The sequence below is a fragment of the Cyprinus carpio genome, chromosome A23 (genome assembly GCF_018340385.1).
Source record: "Cyprinus carpio isolate SPL01 chromosome A23, ASM1834038v1, whole genome shotgun sequence".
NCBI classification, from domain to species: Eukaryota; Metazoa; Chordata; class Actinopteri; order Cypriniformes; family Cyprinidae; genus Cyprinus; species Cyprinus carpio.
Genome location: NC_056594.1, coordinates 17,082,723 through 17,109,904, shown reverse-complemented (window position 1 = coordinate 17,109,904; position 27,182 = coordinate 17,082,723). Strand labels below are relative to the sequence as shown.

Sequence of the window (27,182 nt, the reverse complement as noted above, 5' to 3'; positions counted from 1 at the left end):
AAAAAATATGCCCTCTAATTCTGTCTTCTCGCAGGGTTTGAATTGAGGCATGTACAGTTAATTTAATTAATCGTTCCCTCGTTGTTTCTCTCCAGTGTGTTCTTCCTCTCCTTAAGAGCTCTAGTCCTTTGTGATGATGGATGTCCTGGGGAGTGAGAGGTCATAAGTTTCTCTTTAATGTATAGTCACACTCTTCCCTGTTACTGTAGGTAAATCAAAAATCTGCTTTGTAAATGGGACTGAAATATAAAAAAAAATAATAATAAAAATTCAAAACACTTCAAAAAACAACAAAATACAACTGAATAGAATTACTAAGTTTTAGGAAGGGTCAATAATTAACCAGATCAATAATTAACCAGTTTGCTCAAGGCAAAAAAGACACTAAAAATAACAAAAATGCACCAGACATTTAAAGTATGGGGTAAAAATTTCCCCATATTTCTTAAATAAACATACATATTTATTAAATATATTCATAAATGAATTTATTTACATTTTAAAATAATTTGTAATATATGCAGCCTTGGTGAGCATAAACAAACATGCCCCTAAATGTCTCAGGGGACAAATATTGCTCCTTAATAAAAAAAAATTTTTCTGACCTGGTTTTAGACCAAGTACCTGGGTTCAAAATAACAAGTCAGGTGACTCACGCTTCTATTTGTTGTCCCAGTCTTCAAGGACTTTTCTTCCTGTAACACCTTAAAAAAAAGAAAAGGAAAAAAAAAAAGGAAGGCAAAAAAGTGGGAATAAATTGACAAAGAGCCAATATTGTCACAGACATAGCCATCTTGAGGGCACTGATTGTAATGGCTTCTAAAACACATGCTGGGATAATGAGGGTGGATTGGCTCACTGTCTCTACCCAGCATGAATGCTCTCTGGGTGGACTAGATGTGTGGAAATAACTGGTGCTGGAGGAGCCTATCCCTCAAACAAGAAGCTGGGGAATTTCAATAATGAAAAGTAATTAAATATTAATTCTAAACAGCCACAAGAAACGACTTGAAAGCCCACTGTGGCATTTGAGGAATGTTGATTGAAATATTCACAGCATTACATTCATTCAAACAGCTGGAAATAACAAAAGCAGATTTGTAATGCATATTCTGCTATTTAAGTGAAATTGTTGAGTACTTTTACACAGTAAGCCACCTGTCCAGTCTAGAGTAAAGTGAAATAAATTTGAAACATTAGTTTAAATATCAAATGTGTGAGCAGTGAAACAGTCCCTTTTGCATGTGTTCATGTCTTCTCAATGAGGAATGAATCACCATTTAATATATCAGAATAACAGTGACTCTTAAAAATAAAATAAAAGGGAAACTTCAAGGGTAATCTAACACCCTATGACTATTTTTAAAAATCCCAGAGCATTTCTTGGAAAAGAAATGGAGGACTTTAAGAGTTTCTGCTGTTGTCAGCATATTTTTTCCTAACTAACAGCATTGTTGATCTGTGAAGTTTCCATTGTGTAACTTTGGTCACCCAGATGTGTCGAATGGCCCTTCAGGAAAAGATAAGGCCAATAAGCTTGTGTTTGGCCGTTTTATTTTTGGCAAGTGTCAGCTACGTCGACTACATGTCCACTTCACTTAATCTAGATAGCATTCCTCAAACTGTGATATGGTCCTCCTGAGGTCACCAGGCTTATGAACTCCTCACTAAAGGTCAAAATATCATGCTTTACCACAGGAAGCTCTGCTCCTTATTTAAGCCTTGATTTGATGACACATTACACAATACCATGTTGACAACTGATGCTCAGAGTTCACCTTTTCTGTAGGGATAGACGATACCACTTATTTTTTTCGACCTGATACCAAGGACTATCAGAGCCATTATTTTTGATACTTGAAATGATGTTTTTGTGATTTCTGACAATAAAATGATCAATAATGATAGCTTATATATACTACCAGCCAAAAGTATGGTATAAATAAAAAAGTCTCTAATGCTGACCAAGGCTGTAATCAGTATTATGTTATTTTTTATTTCATTAAAAATACTGTAAATTTCTGTAAACAGAAATATGACCATTTTAAATAACTATTTTCTATTTTAATATATTTTAAAATGTCATTTATTCCTGTGATGGCAAAGCTAAAGTTTCAGCAGCCATTACTCCAGTTACATAGTGCTCTGATGATATAAAACATGACTGATGTTTAGACTTTTTAATGGGATGATAGTTTGCAAAAGCAATGAGGACGAGGACAGATACATAACAGAGTAACGCTGTAACTCTCTACCATGTAGTACCTATGTTTATCCTATAGTTTTTTCCCCAAAACATTCCAATATGACTCCAGACATTAGAGAAAAAACTGAAAGAAAAGGAGGGGGGTGATGAGAACAACATAAGAGAGAACATATTTCCTCTACCCCTTCCTGTACTTTTTCATTTATAGTGCATGCCAGTTTGCATGTTTTGCATGAGAGCACAGTTATGCATTTGTGATCTGATCAGACATGTGACCTTTCCAGGGCAGAGATGCAGATAACATCTAGGGCCTATTCTTTGACCTTGCGCTGTCTTCAGCAATCAAACATGGTGTGGTTATTCTTTGACCTTGCGCTGTCTTCAGCAATCAAACATGGTGTAACTGTCACACCAGAATTCAGAAGAGATCAATATTAGTTTCCATTTCATAGAGACATCAGAGGGGAGAGATATTTGCAGAGGGGAGAGCTAGGGATGAGAACTTATTTCTTAAACTTATGGCTTTTTAATCATAAACTTTGTCATAAAATGCAAGTTTTCCAAGGCACAGCCACGACTGAAGGGAATCTCCCAGGGATTTAAGTCTCACTGCATAGAAATGCAAGCTAGACCTCATTATATTAGACCTGGACATCCTCCAGTAGATGTGAACATTTAAGCTGACGTTCACACCCTCTCTGAATTTGTGAAAGGGACTCTGGCATTCACATACACTCTCGTCGTAAGAAAACTTAGTCTTTTCATTTACACAGATTGATATGGTCAGTGCTTCCTCAATATCATGTGACCTTAGGAAACATACTCAGACAGACAGCAAGCAGATCCTATCTCTCGTAGACACATACACACCCTGTCTGTCTCATTTTTCTCAACACTCATACCCAGGAGCAATATCCTCACAGTCATTGCTGTAGGAGACTGATCTCTGCTGCTCTGATGCACTGCATTATTCTGGGCATGTGTGTGTGAATAACTAACCAGTTTCATTCATCAATAGGAGTCTGTTTTGGCTCCAGCAGGGGAGGTGGTGATGGCTTGGGCAGTAGGGTTGTAGCGTCACTCACCACAAACTAGAGGGAACTATTTTTTTCTGTTTTCCTTCAGCTGAGTTGGCCATTGTAGGGCAAGCCAAACTAGGTCTCATGCCGACTCCCCAGGTAAGGGTCTCATTAGCTCAGCTGGAGACTATGGAAACAAAATGACTCAGCTCAGGTTTACACAATGGAAAAGACATATACCCACCCGACCAGAGACAGGTCAGGGTTACGGTCCCTCCCCAAAGGATTAGTAAAACAGTGGTTCTGCTTACAACATGCTCTTGGTCAAGGTTTAGCAGTGGGACAGAGCTTAACAACTTAACGGCATGCAGGGACCTCTAATAGGGTGATTTAAGGATAATGTAGCAATCTTACTATTTCAGCCATGGAGCCCCTGTTCACCTATCCTTCCCTTACGAAAAAGAAGTTTATTCAAGTGTGCTATTAGTATACTTCTTTTAAACTAAAAATAGGAAAGTATGCTTTTAGTTTACTTTTTATGTACTTCTCAGAAATGGGCTTTATGTGACTTACCTTGACTTAAAGTCTTTAATCTATACTTGTGCTCTTAGAATCTGTGTTTTCATTGTTTTATGGTAGAGGGCGCTAGTACACATCTTCTATACAGAATTTCCAAGAAAACACAAGTGAAGAAGAAAAAGAAACAACAGATACTAAATAATGTAACACCATCATCTGACATGAAACAGCATCAAAACTCTAACGTTATGGAATAAAATGTCGACCAATGAAGAGGTAATAATTATAGTCAAGCTTTGGGGTTTTTTGTTCAAAATGTTCTTTCTTTATTTTTTTATGAAACTTACCCACATTAAAGTGTTAAAAAAAGAATGCATGAAGCTAGAATAAAATTTCTTTGTTTACAAGCAGATACCCTGTTCTTTCTTTGGATGTTTTGTATGTTCAGATATTCATATAACAAAATATATACAAATGAAAACCTAAATAGGAAAGTATGATGTAAAGTTCACATAAAGAAAACTTATAGAGTATACTTGCAGTATAAAACTAATAAACTAGTAGTTTACTGAAACTATACTTCAAAGTGTACAGAGTAATGCAATCTATGTTTTTTTTTTTTTTTTTTTGTTATTTTTTTTTTTTTTTTTAGTTAATGTTAGATAAATAGAGGTAAACTAGTTGTGTACTCAATGTGTGCTACTGTTATACTTAAAGTATACTTAAAAGTATACTTTTATATACTAGAAAGTGGGCCAATTTAGTCCCAAGGAGTACTGAACAGTACACTTATAAGTATACTACTAATACACTGATATTTGTATACTTGCTACATAAAGTATACTTAAAATATATTTGAACTTTACTTAAGTATACTTAATAAAATAAACTTAAAGTATACTACTTTTTGGTAAGGGTTATGTCACCCCCCTTAATTCATATCAAAGAAACATGTGTTCAGGGGACACCTGGAGAACAGTAGGGCTTAGATAAAGCACATCTGTGGAATTCAACATCTTCGCCTGCTGGGAGAGACTTGGGATTAGCTACCTGCCAATTCCCTTTCTGTCAATCTTTACTGATACAAAAGAACCAGGGTTCCTTTTACCGCAAACTCAGTGTGCTTTCTATGTAGACTTGTTTATAAGACAGAACATTTGCTGGTGGTGTGGGTGGAAATCATCTGGGTTTAAGGTGTTGTAGTTATGCAATCTTCTCTGTAGCGATGGATCTAACTAAACCAAAAGTGAAGGACTCCATGGAATTCAACTTAGAATGCTGAGAGCTTCTTATCAAAAGAGTAAGGACATTTTGACATCTGAGAGTGTGGTTTCATAAACCCATGTGCAATGTGTTTTCAATCAAAAGCTCCCATTTCTCTCTCTCTTATTCAGCAAGTTGTTGTAGTGGAAGTGAGAATCTGTCTCCATCCTGCAATGTTTTTGTTCACTTGGTCTTATTTTTGCTTGCCTAAAGATTTGCCTCACATTGCATTTCTTAGATTTGTTGTTTTGAATATTTTTGGGATTCTACATACCTTTTGTTTATCTTTATATATTTGAACTAGTCTTGCATATACTTCTTAGCTTCTCTAGGCAGCATGCACATTCAGGTGTAGGATCCAATAAAAATAAAAATAAATCATAACTAGGTGATCTAATCTTCCCATCCCCTTCTCTTAGCCCTCCCTGCATTAATTCTGTAGCAGTCAGCATTGACTGCACCACAAGTGAGAGAGATGGAAGCAATTAAGGCCGTAGGAAAGCAAGGGAACATTTTAAAAGACCGAGCACTCAGCGGTGGGATCAAAGAAACCCTGTCTTTGTGCCTGCCAAACCATTGATCAACTGTTTGAGACTCTGTGACACATGTGAGATGGGAGGTGATGTGAACTTGAGCATGGATGAGAGGATAGATGGCTTTACTGTGGTGTGATCTGCTGTTTTGGTGGGGAACCATAAATGCCAGATGATATTACAGTTAATGGAAGAACCCAAAGACTTGAATTTGAATACCCGATGTATATGTTATTGGGGGACAAAGGCGTACCTAGCTCTAGTGGTTACCTGGAATGACATCAGTAAACCTGGCTGTTCACCAAGTTTATAAACTCCCTCATTCAGATTTCCCTAAGTCCCTGAGTTCTTATTGAAATGAGCTTTATGTCATGCATCATATCTTTCTCTCTCTCTAAAATGCTTGCCTGCATTGGCTACATCTTTTACAGTCTCCAATAATGCTCACGTCAGAATTGAGTACTCTGGGCCTTCCCAAAATCCCCAGCCTCAGCTCAGGGTCTATAGCCAGAACATGACAAGATGGGTTAGAGTGTGTATGCACTCCTCACAGATTCCAGCTTAGCAACCAGCTTGCTTACACACCAAACTTCCAGCTCACTCACACGTTCCGAGCTCCGGCCAAGAGTCTAAATATTCTGTTGGGAAAAAGGGAGGGTGGTGTGTGTGACTGTAGGGGGCTGGGAGGCTTTGATTGGTGGACAGCACTGAAAAAGGCAGGGGTCTGAGCAATGACGGCTCTCGTGGCTGTGTGAACCGCCCCAAGGGTAGCTATGCCAAATTGTTAATATAAGCCAGACCTCTGGCAAATGCTGGAGCAGGACTTTTCACAGCAGAGGAAAAGAATTGAGGGATACACATAGAGAAGAGGAGAATAGTAATATGGGTTTCCTCTTGTTTGCTCTTTGCCATGGCTATGTGGAAATCGCATGCTACAAAAGTTCATACGACGTGAGATCTCTACCCTAAAGTTTATTTCTTTACCTCCTCCAGAGTTTCTCCAGACAACGTCACTCTCTCTAGGCTCACCTACTGTGTCATGGCCGGGACATCTGGAAAGTTGACCTTTTGGAAGGGAAATATGAGGTTGGTGGGATGATAAGACTGATAAGATTGCAGCCAAGTCCAATCTCTCATGAAGTGAGACGTTACATGATGTTCTGCTGTCAGGCTCGTACTCTGGCTAGTACTTTCTGGATCCCTAGTTTGAGAGTTTTTTTAATCATATCTGCCAATGTGCAGAGGTGACTGCGTGGAAGTTAAAAAGAAGGGAAGTGTGTCTGCAGGACTGCCCAAAATGACTCATACTCGGAGGGCAAGGAATGGAATGACGTGAGAGACAAGCAGAGGATTTGTAAATATTTCAAGTTGTAAATCATATGATTCATAATAATTTGTTTGTGACTCATATTTCCCAACTATTATGGAGTCAGCTATCATAATAGATATAAAGCGCAACATTCAACTTTTGAACAGCTTCCTGTCAGAATGACTCCACTTACCATGGCCTCTTATCAGCAGATCTGGGATCATTTTCCCTTTCCACTATTGAAATCATGTCAGAACAGACTCTACATCACCTCCTCTGGGACCCTTTGTATTAGTTTTTTAGTGGGGGTATGACGCTAGGAATGATATAGATAAGCTGAGAACTGTGTTCTGTTTTGAACCTCTCACTCATTGCGGTCATCATTAAATGCTCTTGAATCAGCTGTCTAATAGCCTAAGGCCTCTGGAGAATATTTAGCTGGATCTTTTTGAAAACGCTGATGGCCATACAAGGTGGTGGCTTGGTTGGTTTAGTGTAAACAGTTAGATGTTAGTGTGTTTCCTTGATGAAGGACGATGAGCTGATTCACGTAAGAAAAGATGCCTCACATCCTGTAGTCACAAACGAAGATCTGTTTGCATGAGACTTTTCATATAAAGGTTATGTTTAGCAATAAAAATATACTATGGTGATCCACATAAAAGTGGATTACACACACACAGCATGCAGTGAGTTTACAGTAATTTAAAAATAAACACTCACAAAATTGAACATGTAAACAGTCGTACAACATAAAAACCTTTTTTATAGTCTCTCAATGTTTACATGGTAAAGAAGAATGCAATATCTAATACAAAAACAGTTCTCTCACCTAAGCAAATCATCTGAAGAGGGTTTTACTGCTTTAAAAACTGTTCTTGTTCTTGCTTAGTTTACATTAGCTGCTTATGGAACCCCTGTTACACAGATAAGGCTCTGTTGGCCCAAATGTACAGAGGAAGCCTGTCTCTTGTTTTTTGTTAAAGGCTTGTCCTGTTACAAATTTCCATACAAGGAAGGAATTAATGAAAAAATGAAAAATACCCCATGATTTACTCACCCTCAAGCCATCCTAGGTGTATATGACTTTCTTCTTTTCGCTTTCTGATTCTGATTCTTTCGGACGAATACAATTGTAATTATATAAAAAAATGTCCTGGCTCTTCCAAGCTTTACAATGGCAGTAAATGGGGGTAAAGATTTTGAAGCCCAAAAAACTGCAACCATCCATCATAAAAAGTACTCCACACAACTCTGGAGGGTTAATACAGGCCTTCTGACACGTTTGTGTAAGAATTAAAAGAATAAAAATTTTATAAACCGAAATCTCTAGCTTCCTCTATATGCTGTATGTTTGTTCATGTGAGAGTGGCATTCCAGCGGATGATGGCGTAGCGACATAGGTGTAGCAAAAGCTCCGGTGAGGAAATGCTAGTCTCGCGAGAACCAAGTTTTGTTTACAGCAAAGGAAAACCAGTCTCCTCTTGGCTTATATTGAAGTCCTCTGACATTTTTTCTTTACAAATCCTTTTTTTGTACTTCTAATTCGTAACTGGTGTTTTGTTTTTCTCTCTCCTCTATGCTTCCATGTTCGTCACTTCTCACTGGAGCTTACGCTTCGCCTACGTCCTACATCACCTGCAAACAACAGTTAGTGGAAGCTAGAGATTACGGTTTATAAAGTTTTAAATAAGGATATGTTTCTTAGACAAACGCATAGATTTGGTTCAGAAGGCCTTTATTAACCCCTCGGAGCTGTGTGGAACACTTTTCATGATGGATGGATGCAGTTTTTTGGGCTGCAAAATCTTAACCCCCATTCACTGCAATTAAAAAGTTTCGAAGAGCAAATAATTTTTTTTCATATAACTCCAATTGTATTTGTCTGAAAGAAGAAAGTGAAGGTGAGTAAATCATGGGGTAATTTTCATTTTTGGGTGAACTATCCCTTTACGGTTCAAAGATTTGAGAAGGCATAATCTCTTCTGAGTTTGGTGCTTATGTCTCCTTATTGATTTGATTCATTTGATTCTCACTGGCTACCAGCTGGTCTTTTTTATTTCAACTCTGATGTCAAATTAACTTAAAGGGAGCATTCAAGGTGACCCGGTGCTCTGTGAAAGCCTCTTATATTATGTATAGTATTATAGTATATTGTTACATAGTATTACACAAAATAATTATATGTATTAATATAATTTTATTTGATAATTATATGGTAATTTTAATTAATATAATAAACCGATTATGGATTACATACAAATATAAATGTTAACTAATAAATATATGCTTTTATAAATGTATATAAAAACTTTTATATAAAATAAAACTGTTTTGCAATTTCCTGGGGTGCATTTGGATGATTTGTGCTTAATGTTGAATTAAAATAGCAAACCATTGTTAGCCTCATTCTATGGGTGTTCTAGTGTAGCAGAAAACACCAACAGACAAAACTGGTAGAGTAGAGCAGCACATGCCACAGTGTTAAAGAAACATCACACATTGAGTCCATCAGAGTCTGTCTCTAAGCAGGAAACGCAACTGTCTCATCATTCTCCAGCTGCCTCTCAGTTGCTAAACACATTTATTAGAATGCTGTTTTGTTTTTACGTGGAATACCATGCATTTCCTCTGTCCATTCTGCCACAAACAATCCAGTCTGAATCCCAGACCTTCTTCTGGGAAAGATGAGGATGAGCAGATGAGACTCTCACAGTAGCAGATGTTTGCATGCATGCAAGTCCTGTGTGGTGTCAGACTCCCTGTGGCAATCCACTGAGAACCAAAGCCGTGTGTCATGAGAAATGGTCAGAAAACATGGAAATATGAGGCTGATATTGTAGTAGCTTTTAAACAAAGACTGAAGCACATTAATTTATGAACAGGCAGTCGTAAACAAGTTTCACCACCATGCTGTTCAAAATTGTACATCATGTACTGCACCATATTTTTCAACAGTACACCAATATGCAAGAGCTGTGATGCATCAGACTCTCCAAACAAAGCAAAAACAGAGCAACATTCCTTTACACAATAGCAGGAAGTGATGGATTGTTCCTGTATCAACACAGGAACAATACATCACTTCTTTATTTAAACAGGGAATTGTCTCAATTAACACCAGTGAAGTATGGAGTGCCGCAAGGAATTGTCTTAGGTCCTCTGCTATTTTCAATATACATGTTGCCCCTTGGTAATATTATTAGAAAATATGGGTTAAGTTTCCATTGTTATGTGGATGATACTCAACTATACAGTATATTTCAACAAGACCAGATGAATCTAAATTATTTAAGCTAACAGTATGTGTTAAAAATGTACAAATCATTTTCTCCTATTAAATTTGGATAAGACAGAGATTTATTGGACCAAAAAAACAATACACAGAATCTCTTAGATTACAATTTGCATCTAGACGGATGTACTGTTACATCCTCTACAGTCAAAAATTTGGGTCTTATATTAGACAGCAACTTGTCTTTTGAAAATAATATTTCACATTACAAAAATTTTTCCTTCTTAGAAACATTGCCAAAGCTACGAAACATGTTACCTGTTTCTGATGCGGAAAAGCTAGTTCATGCATTCATGACCTCTAGACTGGTCTATTGTAATGCACTGCTAGGTGGTTGTCCAGCATCCTCATTAAACAAGCTACAGGTAGTCCAAAATGCAGCTGCTAGAGTCCTTACCAGGCCAAAAAAATATGATCATATTACCCCAATTTTACAATCTCTACACTGGCTACCTATCAAGTTCTGTATCAGTTACAAAATATGTGACCCGTGCTAGCAAAATGTCAAGTTCTGTTTGAGTTATGAGTTGTGTTGCGCACAGGATAATTTTGAGGTTTTGGCAAAAATTTGTTGTTTATTTTTTTGTTTTAACAAAAATTTGTTATTTGATTGTTTTTTTCTCACCCTCGAGGCATCCTAGGCGTATCTGACTTTCTTCTTTCAGACGAATCCAATCGGAGTTCAATTAAAAATTGTCCTGGCTAAAAAAAAAAATTGTCCTGGCTATTCCAAACTCTATCATTGCAGTCAGCGAGTGTTGCAGTTGAACAGTCCACAAGTCATCAAATAAAGCGCGCGCATTCATAATAAACTTGCCTCACACCGCTCCGGGGTGATCACTTCCGTTATCTGTCATACGGGGAACAGCCACTGTTCCACCACTGTTTCTGAGAGGAGTACCTTTTCTCCGCTTGCTTCTCGTGCTGATTGTCATCTAAAGTGCCTGCATAAAGGCACTTCCGACTGCACGTGATCCCGATAAATCTACACATATACACAGAATTACAATATTTAAGTATTCACATAAACATAATCTGTTATGTCTTAAGAGAACATTCATGGAACTGTTGGGGAGAAACATCAAATGTGTAACATTATAGCCTTTCTGATAATGTTTGGGGTTCAGACATACTCTCTTAATGAATGTTTTTAACTAACTGCATGATTTTTACTGTGCATTTCTTCCATATGGACATCACCTTGACAGTCGCCACTGATAAGCTACTCCTAAATATAATGTAGAAACTTATTTTTTTTTGTGAAGCTGCTTTGCAATGATATGTATCGTGAAATGCACTATACAAATAAATGTGAATTTAATTGAATTGAATATAGTCCGGATTTAACACCATACATGGTGTGCACACAAAGTGTCCTCACCAGGAGACTTATATTAATGTTTAAATAATTTACATGATTATAAAAAACAGTGAACTCAATAATAGATTTAATATGTATTTATTATGATAAAATATTATATATATATATATATATATATATATATATATATATATATATATATATATACAGTACAGGTCAAAAGTTTGGAAACATTACTATTTTTAATGTTTTTGAAAGAAGTTTCTTCTGTTCATCAAGCCTGCATTTATTTGATCAAAAATACAGAAAAAAAATGTAATATTGTGATATATTATTACAATTTAAAATAATTGTTTTTAAAAATCTTTTATACTTTTAATTATCATTTATTTCTGTGATGCAAAGCTGAATTTTTAGGATCATTAGCACATGATCCTTTAGAAATCATTCTAATATGATGATTCATTATCAAAGTTGGAAACAGTTCTGCTGCTTAATATTTTTTCAGAACATGTGATACTTTTTTATGATACTTTGATGTTTAAAAAAAAAAAAAAAAAAAAAAAAAAGAAGCTATGTTTTTAAAATATAAATATTTTGTAATGACAACCACTACTGGTCAGTAATTTGGGGTCAGTAATTTTTTTTTTCTTTCTTTTTTTTAAATAAAATCAATACTTTTATTCAGCAAGGATGTGTTAAATTGATAAAAAAAGTGATAGTAAAGAAAATATATTATTAGAATATATATTATTAGAATTTTTTATTTTTTATTTTGAATAAATGCAGTTCTTTTTAACCTTTTTAACTCTTTTTTTATATTAGACAGCAGAACTGTTTCCAACACTCATAATAAATCAGAATATTAGAATGATTTCTAAATGATCATGTGATAGACTGCATGTTACATGTGACACTGAAGGCTGGAGTAATGATGTTGAAAATTCAGCTTTGCATCACGGGAATAAATTATTTTTTTAAAAGTATATTCAAATAGAAAACTATTATTTTAAGAGGAATAAGATACATTTGAAAATATATTCATATAGATATATATATTTTTAAAACATAAGACTCTTCTTTCAAAATTTTTTAATTTTTGACTGATAATGTACACACACACACACACACACAGACAATAACTGTTAGTTAGTCCTTGATATATGCATTATGCATTTTGATTATACAGTACACTATTTTGAACATCACAGACTGTTGACAGTCTTATAAATCTTAACTTATAGTCTTATAGTCTTATAAACTGCATGAGTATAGTGAATTTAGGTCATCCCAACAGGCAGAGTTGCCTTCAAAAATGGAAAATGAACTGGCATTATTAAGGGTCGAAATATCTCAAGGGACCCATGTAACTCCAATGGTCAGCATGCCTTGGACTTCTCCATTAAAAGAATCTCACCCCTTGCCCCAAGTTTGTTTGTGAAGACAACTGTGGTTTATTTTCATAGAAACACGACCCCTTGAAAGAAAAGAAGTGTAAACCATGCTCCATCAGCCCTGCCCTGAGTGTTTTAAAAGAGCCACTCCAGTGCTTCTTTGAGATGCACCCTAAATGGTGTCATATTCCAAACAACTGCTCTTAGAGGGGGGATGATGACCTACAAGCGACTGAGTTTAACTGTCTAACAGAATAAATGGTCCTATTCACCACGCAGATATGCAATATTGTAATCATAACTTTTTTTTGCCAACTATATACGTAAGGTACTCTGCTGAATGTCACCCTGTTTTGTTGTTAGCATAGTCTTATAAGGAAGACTCTGTCATATTCTGAAAGTCAGAGTTACAAGGCTGTTAGTCACTCCAGAGAACACCATGTTTCATTGCAGTTGGGCTACTATGATGCACTTAGACGGTTGCCTTTTTGTGTGAGTGCCAACAATCTTGCTCACCAAAAATGGCAGAACCATGGCTGCACATGATCCAAGGAACAATAAGATACAGAGCATTAAAGAATGCTTCAGAGCCAAACACAACACACAGAGGCTGTGACCTATCAGCGGGCTTCGGTTTTGATAATATTCAGTTTAAGACTGAAATATAATTTAATTTTATTGTTTTACCCTTGTCCCTGACCTGAGAATTTAGTCTTAAACTATGAATATCAAAATATCAAATATAAAAATATGAATTATTACATTTTTTTTTTTCCAATTATTACATATAAATTACAACGATCACACAGTTTTGGCAACATTTCCACCAACACAATTTTTTTGCCTCTAATAAAGTTTAGTGTCTAATAATTTGGTCAAATTATACAAAAATTGTGAAAATATCGCTTAATATGCACTGTGTTCATATGCTTAAAATGTTAGCTGTGAAATTCATTTTAATGCAGCCATTTTATTAAAACAATGCTTAAAATGCCATTTCTGCAGTTTTAAACTGCCACAATTGGATTTTCATTTTGAGGACTCTGAATGGGAATTAATTGATTGTGGAAGGATTTATGGATTACAGCTTGCCATTCTTTTGAGCATAATACTTCTAACTTTAGAAGCCCATGGATGTGGAATGACCGCAGCGGTGATCTGTGTTTATTTATGTGTGAATGAGTATGTATGTTGGGGGTTTGGCATCCCCCTAAAAGCCTGATTTACTGCCTGTCTGTTCTGTTCTCAGGACCTATGGACACACATACTCACCCACACAAACACACTTACCCATACTTCCTATTTTTTTTCCCATTGGGCCTCATGCTAGCCTTCTGACTTGGTTTAACCCAATGAGAAAACACAGAAGGGGGTCAGAGAGCCCCCATTACTCTAAGAAACCAATGGATAGAGTAAATAATATTTGCATGGTTGGTGGAGTCCATGAGTGGAAACTGCTTCGGAAATTGTTGCAGTCATTGCAAGATATACCATTTCATATATATAAAAAATATATATTATAATACAAGTCAAGTATGTTTGTTTTGTTCCAAACCCATTCAGAGTAAGAATTGGAAAAATGGCAACTATGTCTTTAAGTGTTTGACGCAATTGCACAAATTCAAAGGAACTCATTAGCAAGTGACCAGAGATCGTTATGAGATTAACAGAGATTTTGTCTTGTATGTTCTCGTTTTTCGCTTAAAGAGAAAAAGAACCTTGAGCCTCAAAAAGCAAAAGCTCTGGTCCAAAACCTACTGAGCTGCATTTCGGGAGACTCAAAAACTCAAAAGTGATTCAAATAGAGTTTGCCATTAGCATGTTGTAAGCTAACAACACACAGCTCTAAGCATTAAAGTGTTAGTTTTTACAATAATCAAAATTATGTCATTAATGACTCACCCTCATGTCGTTCCAAACCCGTGAGACTTCCGTTCATCTACGGAACACAGTATAAGATATTTTCGATTTAGTCCGAGAGCTTTCTGTCCCTCCATTGAGAATGTATGTACGGTATACTGTCCACGTCCAGAAAGGTAATAAAAACATATTCAAAGTAGTCCATGTGACATCAGAGGGTCCGTTAGAATTTTTTGAAGCATCGAAAATACATTTTGGTCCAAAAATATCAAAAACTACGACTTTTATTCAGCATTGACTTCTCTCCCGGGTCTGTTATGAGCGCGTTCACAGCACATCCGGTTCACGAACGAATCACTCGATGTAACCGGATCTTCTTGAACCAGTTCACCAAATCGAACTGAATCATTTGAAACGGTTCGCGTCTACATTAAGCATTAATCCACAAATGACTTAAGCTGTTAACTTTTTTAACATGGCTGACACTCCCTCTGAGTTCAAATAAACCAATATCCCGGAGTAATTCATTTACTCAAACAGTACACTGACTGAACCGAGCCAGATAACGAACGAAACATTGACTCGTTCTCGAGTCAAGAACCGTTTCTGTCGGACGCGTCCGGTTCGAGAACCGAGGAGCTGATGATACTGCGCATGCGTGAAGCAGGCTGACACACAGCGCGTCTGAACCGAGCTGGTTCTTTTGGTGATTGATTCTGAACTGATTCTGTGCTAATGTTATGAGCGCGGGTAAACCGAAGGCTTGAATCAAGGGCAATCATCGCCAATGAAGTCATTACGTCGAGCGCAAAAGAACTGGTGAACCGTTTTCGGCAACCGGTTTATTGAATCAAACTGTCCGAAAGAACCGGTTCGCGGAGAAGAACAGAACTTCCCATCACTACCGGTGATCCGAAAACCGATGCAACCGGTTTTTGACTCGAGAACGAGTCAATGTTTCGTTCGTTATCTGGCTCGGTTCAGTCAGTGTACTGTTTGAGTAAATGAATTACTCCGGGATATTGGTTTATTTTGACTCAGAGGGAGTGTCAGCCACATTAAAAAAAGTTAACATCTTAAGTCATTTGTGGATTAATGCTTATTGTTGACGCGAAGCGTTTCAAACGATTCAGTTCGATTTGGTGAACTGGTTCAAGAAGATCCGGTTACATCGAGTGATTCGTTCGCGCGAACCCGGATGTGCTGTGAACGCGCTTATAACAGACCCGGGAGAGAAGTCAATGCTGAATAAAGTCGTAGTTTTTGATATTTTTGGACCAAAATGTATTTTCGATGCTTCAAAAAATTCTAACGGACCCTCTGATGTCACATGGACTACTTTGAAGATGTTTTTATTACCTTTTCTGGACGTGGACAGTATACCGTACATACATTCTCAATGGAGGGACAGAAAGCTCTCGGACTAAATCTAAAATATCTTATACTGTGTTTCGAAGATGAACGGAGGTCTCACGGGTTTGGAACGACATGAGGGTGAGTCATTAATAACATAATTTTGATTTTTTTTGGGTGAACTATCCCTAGCTAACAACACGCAGCTATTAGCAGATAAAAAGTCAACTTTAATTAGATTTAAGCATTAAATGTTATATTTAAGGTTTGATTTATTTGCTTTTATTATATAAAATAAGAATAAAATAAGTACACTACTGGGATCAGTGATTTTTATTTTTATTTTTTTTTTATGTAAAAAAGGTTGGATTAAAAACACTACAACTTAATTGTTTTCTGTTTTAACATATTTCAGAATGTCTTTTATTTGCGTGATGGCAAAGCTGATTTTTCAGCAGCCATTACTCCAATCTTCAGTATCACAATTATTATTATTATAAGATGAAAACAGTTGTGCTGCTTAATATTTTTGATGCTGCTTAGTTATTTGAAGATTAGAAAGTTCAAAAGAACAGCATTTATTTTAAAATAGAAATCACTTGTAACATTATTCATGTTTTTACTTTCACTCTTTATCAGTTTAATGTATCCTTTCTAAATAAAAGCATTAATTTGTTTAAAAAAAATTATATATCACTCACTTCGTAATCCACCTTGAATTGCACTGTTGTGCAGTACATTTTGGGATTGCCTTCATTATAATCTATGATTGTTTTAAATCAGCATGTATACTTTGCGATATAGGTAATCTCAAATGCATTGCGCAATGTATAACTGAACTTGCCTTTTGAAAACACGGGGAGCGCACCCATGATGCGGTTTATGTAGGCAGCTTGTTAGGATTGGGAACAGAGCTCAAGACACGTGAGTTTATGTTAAACTGACGTTAACTTAAATGTTTGCTCTAAACGTGCTCACGCTCTCACCTCTGCTGTCTTGTGGATTTTAGGTGACCCTGAAGGCCTTCACATAGACCTTTTTACACTCTCTGTCAACATACCCGCTCTGTCGCTGACTCTGACCAATGTTCTATTCCTCTTCTGTGAAATGATGTCACACATTTTATGTGATTCCTAAACATGCGTGTAAAAGTGGGTGAGCTTCTTAAAATAATGGCAAAATCTTAATTCTACTGAAATGGAAAAAGCTTTAAATGAAGTTGTCTCTAAATTTTGGACATTTCCATCTACTAAGTTGAAATAAATCAGAAACAGCATTTGAATGGATGACAACTGATCCTTTGCAAATACAACATATGTGTGTTGTAAATGGCATGTTGGGGTGTTTATGTGGCTTATTAGTTGTCTGGCGAACGCTGAGCTTGGGTTCAGTGCAGAATACTACGCCTCATGTCTCAGTGTGGGATCCTAGCGGATGTGCATTAAACACAAGCACACGTCGTGAACCATTTTGTGGCTCTTAAAGAAGGTTTCGAAACAATACACACTTTAAAGTAATTTTAAAGCGGTTTCCTGTGGTGCCACTGTTACAGCCTATGTTTGGAAATGAAAGTAGTGCAGTGAAACTTTAGACACAACAGATGAGTGTTAGAGTACTTTAAGACATGGGGTCAAACATAAATAATACTGTGTTTTCTAAATTTATACTATCTGAACTTGACCCCAACTCCAGAGATAAACGTCACCAAAGGGACTTTATTTTTCACTGAATGAAGAATATTCTCTAATATTTACTATGCCAGGGTGTTGCTATTGCAGTTGCTTGGGTGTTCTGTTCTGGGTTCCAGGTGGTTGCTTACTAGCCCAACTCAAAAGAGGCGGCCAACAAAATCCCTAAATGTATCAATGCTTGTCTATAGGGTATTTTTTAAAGCCATTTTATTATCTGCCAGGCTCTACATTTGATCACTATGATTAATAGCACACCTCTTCTCAATATATCGCATGATTTAAGATATAATTTATGTAGCACAAAAAAATGTATGCTATAAAGTTTAGTAATCCTGTTTTGGGATTTGTTAAAATATTGACTCTTGTAACAAAATATCTCTAGAATTATAAAGATAAGTCAATTTCGCCCTGCTTCTCAAGTAAAATGGAAAGATCCCTTTCCTTAAACTTGCATCTGTCTGCTAACTCACACAATGTAACAAGTAGTCTGAAGCTATCAGCAACATCAGCTTCCCAAACTTCCTCCCTTTCAAAGCTTTAAAAGAAAACGTTAAAGAAGCACAAAATGAGGGAAAGAAATACCTCAGAGTCTTTACGTGAGAAAGGCAATAAGTGGAATAGCAGGAAATGTAGGCAGGTCTTTACATTAGAGGCATTTCCTGTTAAAGTGATGCATAGCAATTTTCTGAAGTTAGGTGAAGGGATGTGTGACAGAGAGGGAGAAGGAAAAAGAGAGCACTCTTGATTGTGTATTTAGAGCTTGATAAGAGACTGAGAGATTAAGGCATACATTTAACACAAATGTGAACATAACTTCACTCTCTCGCAAAACAAAGAAACAGCCTTTTCTTGTTTTAAAATCAAATAACTACCACATAAGACTAATCGAGTATGGAAGTAAAAGCATCTCAGTTTCTTGTTCTTGCTTTTGAAGTTCAAACATCTGAGAACAAGGGATTTACTGTCTTTTTCACATTTAATAAAGAATCAAACTATACATTTTATGAAATGTTCAGGGTTTCATTCAAGTCATGAGGAAGCTGTCACTAATCAGAAAATATTTGACATCTACCATTTTGTAAATTAAAAAAAAAATCGAATTATACAGTAATGCATTTACAATATTAATACAGTTCCCCAGCTGTTTGAAGTTCAGCATGAGACACTCCCACTATATTTGTTGTGCTCACTATTTATTGCCATGGCAGCATTTGTCACAATTCAAGTAGGAAAGTCCCCCACCTACAAATCTGTACAAGTAAAAGTTTAACCAAATATACAAGGTATTTACAAGCCACATTGTATGTTTTTGAAGTGGAGTATGAAATCAATCTGGCTTTTTTTCTGTTTATAACCTTACAAGATATATTAACCTAATGCTTATGGTTTTTGAACAGAAATGTTTACAGAAAGCTTCTTTGTGGGGTAACAATTCAGAGCGCAGTGTGTGATATCCTGTTAGATAAACTTTTAACGAGAAGTGTTTTTTTCAGCAATGTGACAAACCTCAAGAGATGTTCTGAGACACAGATGAAAGACTCATGTAGTGTCTAAGACTCCTTGAATGTTTTCTAGACTCCAGTCATCCATGACAAACCGCTTGACTCAGAGTGGAACAACCAATGACTGCAAATATCCACAAGTCACTTGCCTACCAAATAGTGAGCTATCACTTTCTGTACATACTTCACCCTTTATTTACACTGAAAACATAAAAGCAGTTCACTCAAAAATGAAAATTCGGTCATTATTTGCATTCATGTCATTCAAAACAGTTTTTTTCTTCTATGGAACACTATCTTCTATGCAATGAAATTGAATGGGGAATGGGGAAGTGAAAAAGACTTAAAAAGTTTTTTTTTTTTCTATTGAAGTTGTAAGATAGCTTTGTGTGAAGAATAGTCTAAAATGTAAGTTTAGGATAGTTACAGTAAATCCGCATAACAGGCTTGTGGTCACCATTCATTTTTGTATTATGTATTGAACATGACATTCTGCTATAAATACCTCATTTTGTATTCAACACAAAAGAAAGCAAGCCATACGGATTGCAAAAATTTAATTTTTTGGGTGAACTATGGCTTTAAAGGACCAGTTCAATTTCAGAATGAAAATTCTGGGAATGGGGAAGTGAAAAAGACTTGTTTCGAACCTGTATGAGTTTCTTTCTTCTGTTGAACACAAAATAAGTTATTCTGAAAAAATACAAAGTAATGAAAAAAGCGGCATACCAACCTTGCAGCACCGCTAGTTAAGACATATTTTGGCTACCCCCTCCACTTGTTAATGCCCCTTCATGTATGACAACATCCAAGCAATATCCTACAGACATAACAGGGTTTGCAGAGCCCATGAAAAACTGATCCACATACAGCCGCATTACCTAATCTTTTCCTGTTATTCATGCCATGGATTAAAAATGACTCCCTTACATTACCTATAAAGCTTTCCTTTTGTGTTTTGTGTGATTTGTGAAATGTACACCATTCATTCTCTTCAAGGTGCCAGAAGCTGAGGTGCACAGCAGATATAATGTGATTAGTGTCAAGAATTTACAGTCTCTTAGGTAATAGGAAGGAAAATCTGCTGGAGTATGGGGCTGACTTACAGCGGCAGACAGCACAGTCATGTAACTTTTTATCTCTCTAAACTGTATACACTTAAGTCTCTTAGAGGTCCTCAAAATGTTGACATTTATAGTGTCAGCGGGATACATGTTAATATATATTTGAATATGTAAGCATCACACTGCATTAGTATCTGTACATGTTTTATGGGGCGTATGATGGAAATCAAGTAGGCGTAAAAAAGGAGGTTTTTTTACGCCAAATTACAGGAGGTTTAACTTTAGGGTCATTTCATAAGAAAAAAATTAAATAAAATGTACTATGAAACCAGTACCTTTCATAATTAAACATTTCTTGCCCAGCTTATTATAAAATCTTATGGCTTCTAAAATATTAACATGATTGCCCATGTGTTAACAAGACTATTCCTAATACCTTGTGGGTTCGAGTCTAGGGCCGGCAATACCACGACTGAGGTGCCCTTGAGCAAGGCACTGAACCCCCAACTGCTCCCCGGGCACCGCAGTATAAATGGCTGCCCACTGCTCCAGGTGTGTGTTCACAGTGTGTGTGTTCACTGCTGTGTGTGTGCACTTTGGATGGGTTAAATGCAAAGCACGACTTCATACTTGGCTGTATGTCACGTCACTTTCTTTTTCTTTTTTTCACTTTCTTTCTTTTCTTTTTTTTCTTTTCTTCTTTTTTTCTTTACTTCTTTCTTATTTTTCTTTCACTTTCTTTTTTTTTTCTAACTGGCCCCATCCAGTCACATAAAGACTAGGCCTACAACTACCACAAGAATGTGAGATTACTTGATGGTGGTGTTAACCCAATTTATATTACTAAACTAAATAACAAAATGTAAATTCAGCACTAAAATGTTTCTTACACATTTGTAACATATTTAGACACATTAAAATGATAAATATGAACTATTATTATTGCTACACTTTTCTCTGTTAATAAAAGGACTTTGATATAGGCTATGGGCCTTCTAGTTTGCAAAAAGTTTGGGAAAATAGGTAGGCTAATTATTATTATTATTATTTTACATTTATTCGTGATCACAAACACTTAACACACTCAGAATGTACTTCGCGCACTCTAGTTTGATACAGTTCAAAGTAGTGATGAGAATCGTGACATTTTTTGCGAGCGGAAAGAATCATTTCAAACAACCGATTCAGTGGTTCTTTACGGCTTGACGCAATTACGTTACCACATGTTTCCTATCTAAATATTTAAGTACAGCGATATTTAATGAAACAATGCAAAAACGCGTGTTTTTCCGTTTAACTAAAATGGTGTTTATCGAAATCATGTCTGTTTTTAATGTGTGGTTTTGTGCCTAATGGGATAGGTTCGAACAAGATTTTCAGCTCATTGATTCAGTGAGTTGACTCGAGCATCGCTCTCGTGAATGAATCGTTAAGATTCATTTTGTGAACTGGTTCATTGAAATATCTGATTCAAATGGATCATCAGTTTACGAATCGAACATGGTTAGAATAAATTATTTTTAATTTTATTTTTTAAATATAACTTACGTGTTATTGCAGCAACTTCATTCTGTCTGAGTTTAAACGACAACTGTGAGCTCCCCTTTCTCTCCTTCACACCCTCCTTTCCCAAATAGAAGGCTTCTCAGGGCGAGTTCCCTGTAGCCATACAGCCAAATTTGGCTCCCCATTTCAATCCCTTGAGCAGAGGCTGAATCAACTAAAACAACATACCCTAAATCCAGTCGGTGGAGTGGCTTTTTACAGTTCAGAGACGCACGATTTCCCAGCTCCGTGTGTCTTGATGGCGTAAGCTCTATAAATGGAGATTGCTCAGTGTACGGGCTTGTGTATTATAAACAACATTTCTCCAAATTAAAACTGACTCCTAGTCTACTTAATACCTACACGCGGAATTTGTAGTATTGCTCCAAATACTTCAGCGATGGCTTTCCTAACAAGCTTTCAGCATTAGCGTCTATAATCTCGCTGCTGAGAAGGTTCATGTTGAAGCCAACAAGTTTGGAGATCGTTTTTTGGAGGATAGCGGACTTTAAAAACAGATCTTTCATTGTTTAAAGGGTTAATCATTCATTCAGCTATCTTTGACAACTACGCAAAGAGCCCTTCAAGTGGACAGATAAACTGTTGAATAGGTCACAAATGTTCAATTTTTTATTGATTAAACTAGATTTTTTTTATTTAATGCTTTTTTTCTTTTTAGATATTACTATACATGTAATAAATGTAAATATCAGGTTTCAGAATGTAAAATACATAAACCTAAATGGCTAAATTAATGTGTAGCTACTGCGTCTGTATAGTAAACTATTTGTCTTTTTTGTACGTTTATCTCGTTGCTTTATTCAATGCATTTCTTTTTATTTGATTTATGAATGTTGTAGCGCACTTTTTTCCCCACTTTGTGAATTGTGCTCTTAGCTCCACCTCTATGGGAGTTTGTCACGAGTGGAAGAACCGAACCTCCTCCTAATACCCCTTCAATTAAGCTGGAGGGAGGACGCAGAAAGAAGAGAAGGGGACAGATAGATAGACGGAGGCGCGGTACCAGAGAAATAACGATCAGACTGATACACTTCACTAAGGCATGAGATTTGCGTAAGGCAGCATCTTCAGGAGGATTCTGCTCAAGTGACACCTTTTGTTCTGAGAGAAGTTTAATAAAGAAGTGCATTGTGACATATCGATTACTATGGGCTCCAAAAAGCACCGTTCAAAGACTTCAGCGTCTTCGCGCAACCCGCGTTGCTCTCCAATGGGACTTTCACTGTTGATTCTTCTACCTTTGTCTGTTGCCTTCAACTTGGATGTAGAGAACCCAGCGGTGTATACCGGACCAAACGGTAGTTACTTCGGGTACTCGCTGGACTTTTACATGAGTGACTCAAGGTAGGTTTCCTTCTTTGATTTTGAGTATTGAAAGTAAAGAGACTTTGCGTGCATTTAAAGAAATGTACAACTAGACCAAGTTCACTAATCATTGCCAACGCAGAGTTGTTTAATTATACGAACTAGACAATTTAAAGGCTGTTTAATAACTTTTAAATGCCACATATTGGTGTTTTGTTCACCCTGCTATTGCTGTGCATCCTGCTGTGACTGTATAGATGTAATTTTTGCTCATATGCACTTTTGTCTTACAGTATTTAGAAATTATAATTCAGTAGTATGAAGGGTTATTGTCATTCAAATCCAAGAAAGGTACTATTTCATTTATCATTGTGATGAAAGAAGTTTTTCAACCAGCTGTCTCTGAATGTACTCCAGGGGTCCATAGGGAAGGGTCATAGATGGACATTTTTAACTATTAATTTTTAACTTTGTATCACAATGTATGTATTTTATATTGTATTAATGTTAGCTAATGTTCTTAAGTAGAAACTCCAATTCTCAGGGGATCCCCGAGTTGGCTGAGAGTCTGGGTTGGTGTTCTTTAAAGGCTGAAAGCCAAACTTGTTTAACCTAGTTCATTCATTGATTTAATGTGTTTCCCTTTCGCTCCGATAGACTCGTTGTGTATTAAAGTCTACTAGAGCTCAGAGTTAGCTCACACTTTCCAGTACATGGGGCAATGAAACCAGGGGTATCCCCCAACTGTTGTTTACAGTCCCAACCCAGTCTGTGCACTGCCATTTAGATCAAAGCATATCACCACAGTTGGGGAGCAACAGTCCTAAAAAGTGTGGTTTAGTGTTTGTTTTGTGCAAGTCTGAAGTGTGTTTGCAGGTTTAGATGTGATTGGATGGCAGTGCCTCTATCAGTGGCATCACTGGAGGTTTTTCAATAAATAGGACTTGACTAGAGGTAATGATGTCATAGTAAGATACAAGATAAGTCACAGTACTCACATTTAGAGTGTTAAAAATTGATTTGAAGGGACACTTCATTGCTTGGCTATTAGTTATAGGTATCCTAATTGTTATTTAAAAAATGAAAACTATCATTTAATAAAATGTTGGTGAAAACCTGTAAGACTTTATTCCATGGAACATAAAAGATATTGTGAAGAGTGTTTAAACTGTTTTTGTTAATACAATGAAAGCTTTAGGAGGCTGAAACAACATTGGACCCTGTTGCAATGTATGGAAAAAAAAAAAACCAGAGACATTTTTAGGAATAACTTCTTTTGTTATCCACAAAGGAAATAAAGTCATGCAGGTTTGGAACACTGTGTGTAAATTATGACAGAATTCTGAATTAACTATCCATTTAAGTACTTATTGATTAGTAATGTTACCCTAAGAGCCAATATGATTTTTATATATGTACCCCAAATACTTGTAGTCTGCCTTCGGAACAGCTTTGAATGGAGAATGTTATTGAATGGAGCAGCAGTTATCGTAAATGTAATCTAGTTTTGATTGCAAGTCCACATTATCACCTTTCACCTGTAGATATGATCTTTGTTGCCATATGAGGTGATAAATCCAAGGGGAAATCACAGAGTATGAGGCATGCCATTCAATCACAATGCTGATCTGTTGGGCTTCCCTGCCCTTTGGCTGCATTACTCTCTTTTCAAGCTGCAGACAGCTGTGCGGCACTGTATGATTGCAGTAATAATCAACTCACGCATGTCCTGACTAGAAAATACCACAATCAGCCATCTCCATCTGTGTTTGTCTGCTGGACTGTGTCTGGCCGTGCACAGCTGTAGAGGGGCTTTAGTCAGAGTGGGCTCATGCTGGATCCGGTTTCCTGGGGGTGTTATTTTCAGTGAGACATTTCTCCCGTTTTCGTCTCTTATTGTCTTTTTTTGCTCATTTTCTCTAAGGCAGACCCTCCAGCTATTGTTTAAGTCTGCCATAGTGTGTCTGGCGAAGATGAAATTTAGAAGCTGCAGATGATTTGGAGCATGACACATGGTTGAATGAGTCAGAGGAGTGCGTGTGTAAGAGTGTGTTTCTCCGTTCTGGGACTCATGTATGGCATTTAAATTCTTGACCATGTACTTCCAGTCTAATACTCTAGACTGTACGCCCCTCGACTCCTACACGGTATCTTGGCCACATTTTTATGAGCTGTGAAGTCATGGCAAGAGGCAGCTCTCTCAGTGATGACTTCATTTGAACTTTTCACTCCCAAGATGTCGTCGTGGAGGAGGATGGATGGGCCTCAAACTGGAGGCTGAGTGAAGGGGTGAAAGAATGTACTATATCAAGAGTTTTCTTCCCAGGTATTTGATAGCATGTGTATTTCTTAGTTTTCTGGTGCTGTAGGTCGACCAACAGCTGTCCCGTAAAGTCATCTATGAAATAATAAGTTATTTATTGCATTATATTTTAACTATTTAGTATATTTATTTGTTAAATTTCTGACAGTTACCCTATTGAATGTCTGTGCATGTATTTAATGGCAAAACCCCCTTAGAACCAGGTCTGGGCTATGTTTCCCAAAAGCAGGGGTCTCCAAACTCGGTCCAGGAGGGTCGGTGTCTTGCAGAGTTTAGCTCTAGTTTGCCTCAACACACCTGCCTGGAAGTTTCTAGTATGCCTATGACCTAAACTGCCCAAAAGCGTCGTGAGCCTAATTAGATTGTAGATACTACTGGTACCAATGTTTTCTACCCTTTATTTGGCTTACAATGCTTTTGAGAAATGCAGTCATGAGTGGGGTCTGTAGGACACAAATTTATTCAGGGCCTCCTTAAAACTGACTAGCTGACTAATCATTGAGACAATCCAAAATTTAAAAATATGTAGTTTTGGTCCTTTCAATTACGTCATGCCATATAGTTTTAAGTTAAAGGAGTTTAAAGGGATACTCCACCCCTCTAATGAAAATATTGTCATTAATCACTTACACCCATGTTGTTCCAAACCTGTAAAAGCTTCCTTCATCTTCGAAACACAATTTAAGATATTTTGGATGAAAACCGGGAGGCCTGTGACTGTCCCATAGACTGCCAAATAAATAACAGTGTCAAGGTCCAGGAAAGTATGAAAGACATCGTCAGAATAGTCCATCTGCCATCAGTGGTTCAAACGTAATGCTATGAAGTGACGAGAACACTTTTTGTGAGCGAAGAAAACAGATGTCTTTCATACTTTTCTGGACCTTGACACTGTTATTTATTTGGCAGTCTATGGGACAGTCACAAGCCTACCGGTTTTCATCCAAAATATCTTAAATTGTGTTCCAAAGATGAACAAAGCTTTTACGGGTTTGGAACGACATGGGGGTAAGTGATTAATGACAACATTTTCATTTTGGGGTGGAGTATCCATTTAAGATCCACTTGAGTGACTCCATATTATTGTGGGTTTCAAAAAGTAGTGATTTGATTTACGTATGTTTCAATGAAATCATAGTCAATGTGGTCCAAACTTTGTTTGAACAGTGGCAGCCAGCTATCTAAAAACTCGTTCTCTTAAAATGAAGAATCTGGTGTCAGGTATAAACTCTTTATCCTGCATGTTCTCCCTCATTCTTTCGCTCTCTAAATCTTACTTTTTCACAGAACATTCTGGCCTCATCCACTTCCTGTTAGTCTGGTCCCAAAGGGGCACATAGGTCTGAGGAGAACAGTACACCCTGGCACGCATTGATAGAATTAGCTAGTGTGCAGACCACCACAGAGAACTGCCCAAGGACAGAGTTCATGATCTTGGTGTCAGGGGGCTATACAGCTGTATACATGGAGGACAAATTTATGGTTCTTGAATGTTGAGAGAAGAACAGTGCAGTTCCTATGTAGGGGCCTCATCCGGATGGTCTGGTATATAAACTGAATTAGTCCTAAAGAACTGTGGTTGGATGTCCTACTTGACTTGAGAAGATTCTCCAGTCTTTTAGGTGATTTTCAACAAGTGTCTTCTTGTATGCTCTCATC

The 27,182-nt window shown here is 36.8% G+C and overlaps 1 protein-coding gene and 1 long non-coding RNA gene across 2 annotated transcripts in view; one reads left to right on the top strand and one right to left on the bottom strand.

The window, feature by feature from the left end:
- Positions 1-22,373, bottom strand: LOC122135107. The gene is made up of 3 exons (XR_006153337.1): positions 22,064-22,373; positions 657-704; positions 1-145 (listed from the first exon to the last, which is right to left on the bottom strand). It is a non-coding gene; the product is annotated as an uncharacterized LOC122135107 (long non-coding RNA).
- Positions 22,374-22,736: 363 nt separating this feature from the next.
- Positions 22,737-27,182, top strand: part of LOC109048350 (integrin alpha-5-like) — a 49,250-nt gene continuing 44,804 nt past the window's right edge. The window contains exon 1 of the mRNA XM_042713982.1: positions 22,737-23,239. Within this exon, the coding sequence (XP_042569916.1) occupies positions 23,043-23,239 (197 nt within the window). The 5' untranslated portion in view covers positions 22,737-23,042. The remainder of the gene's footprint in view (positions 23,240-27,182) is intronic.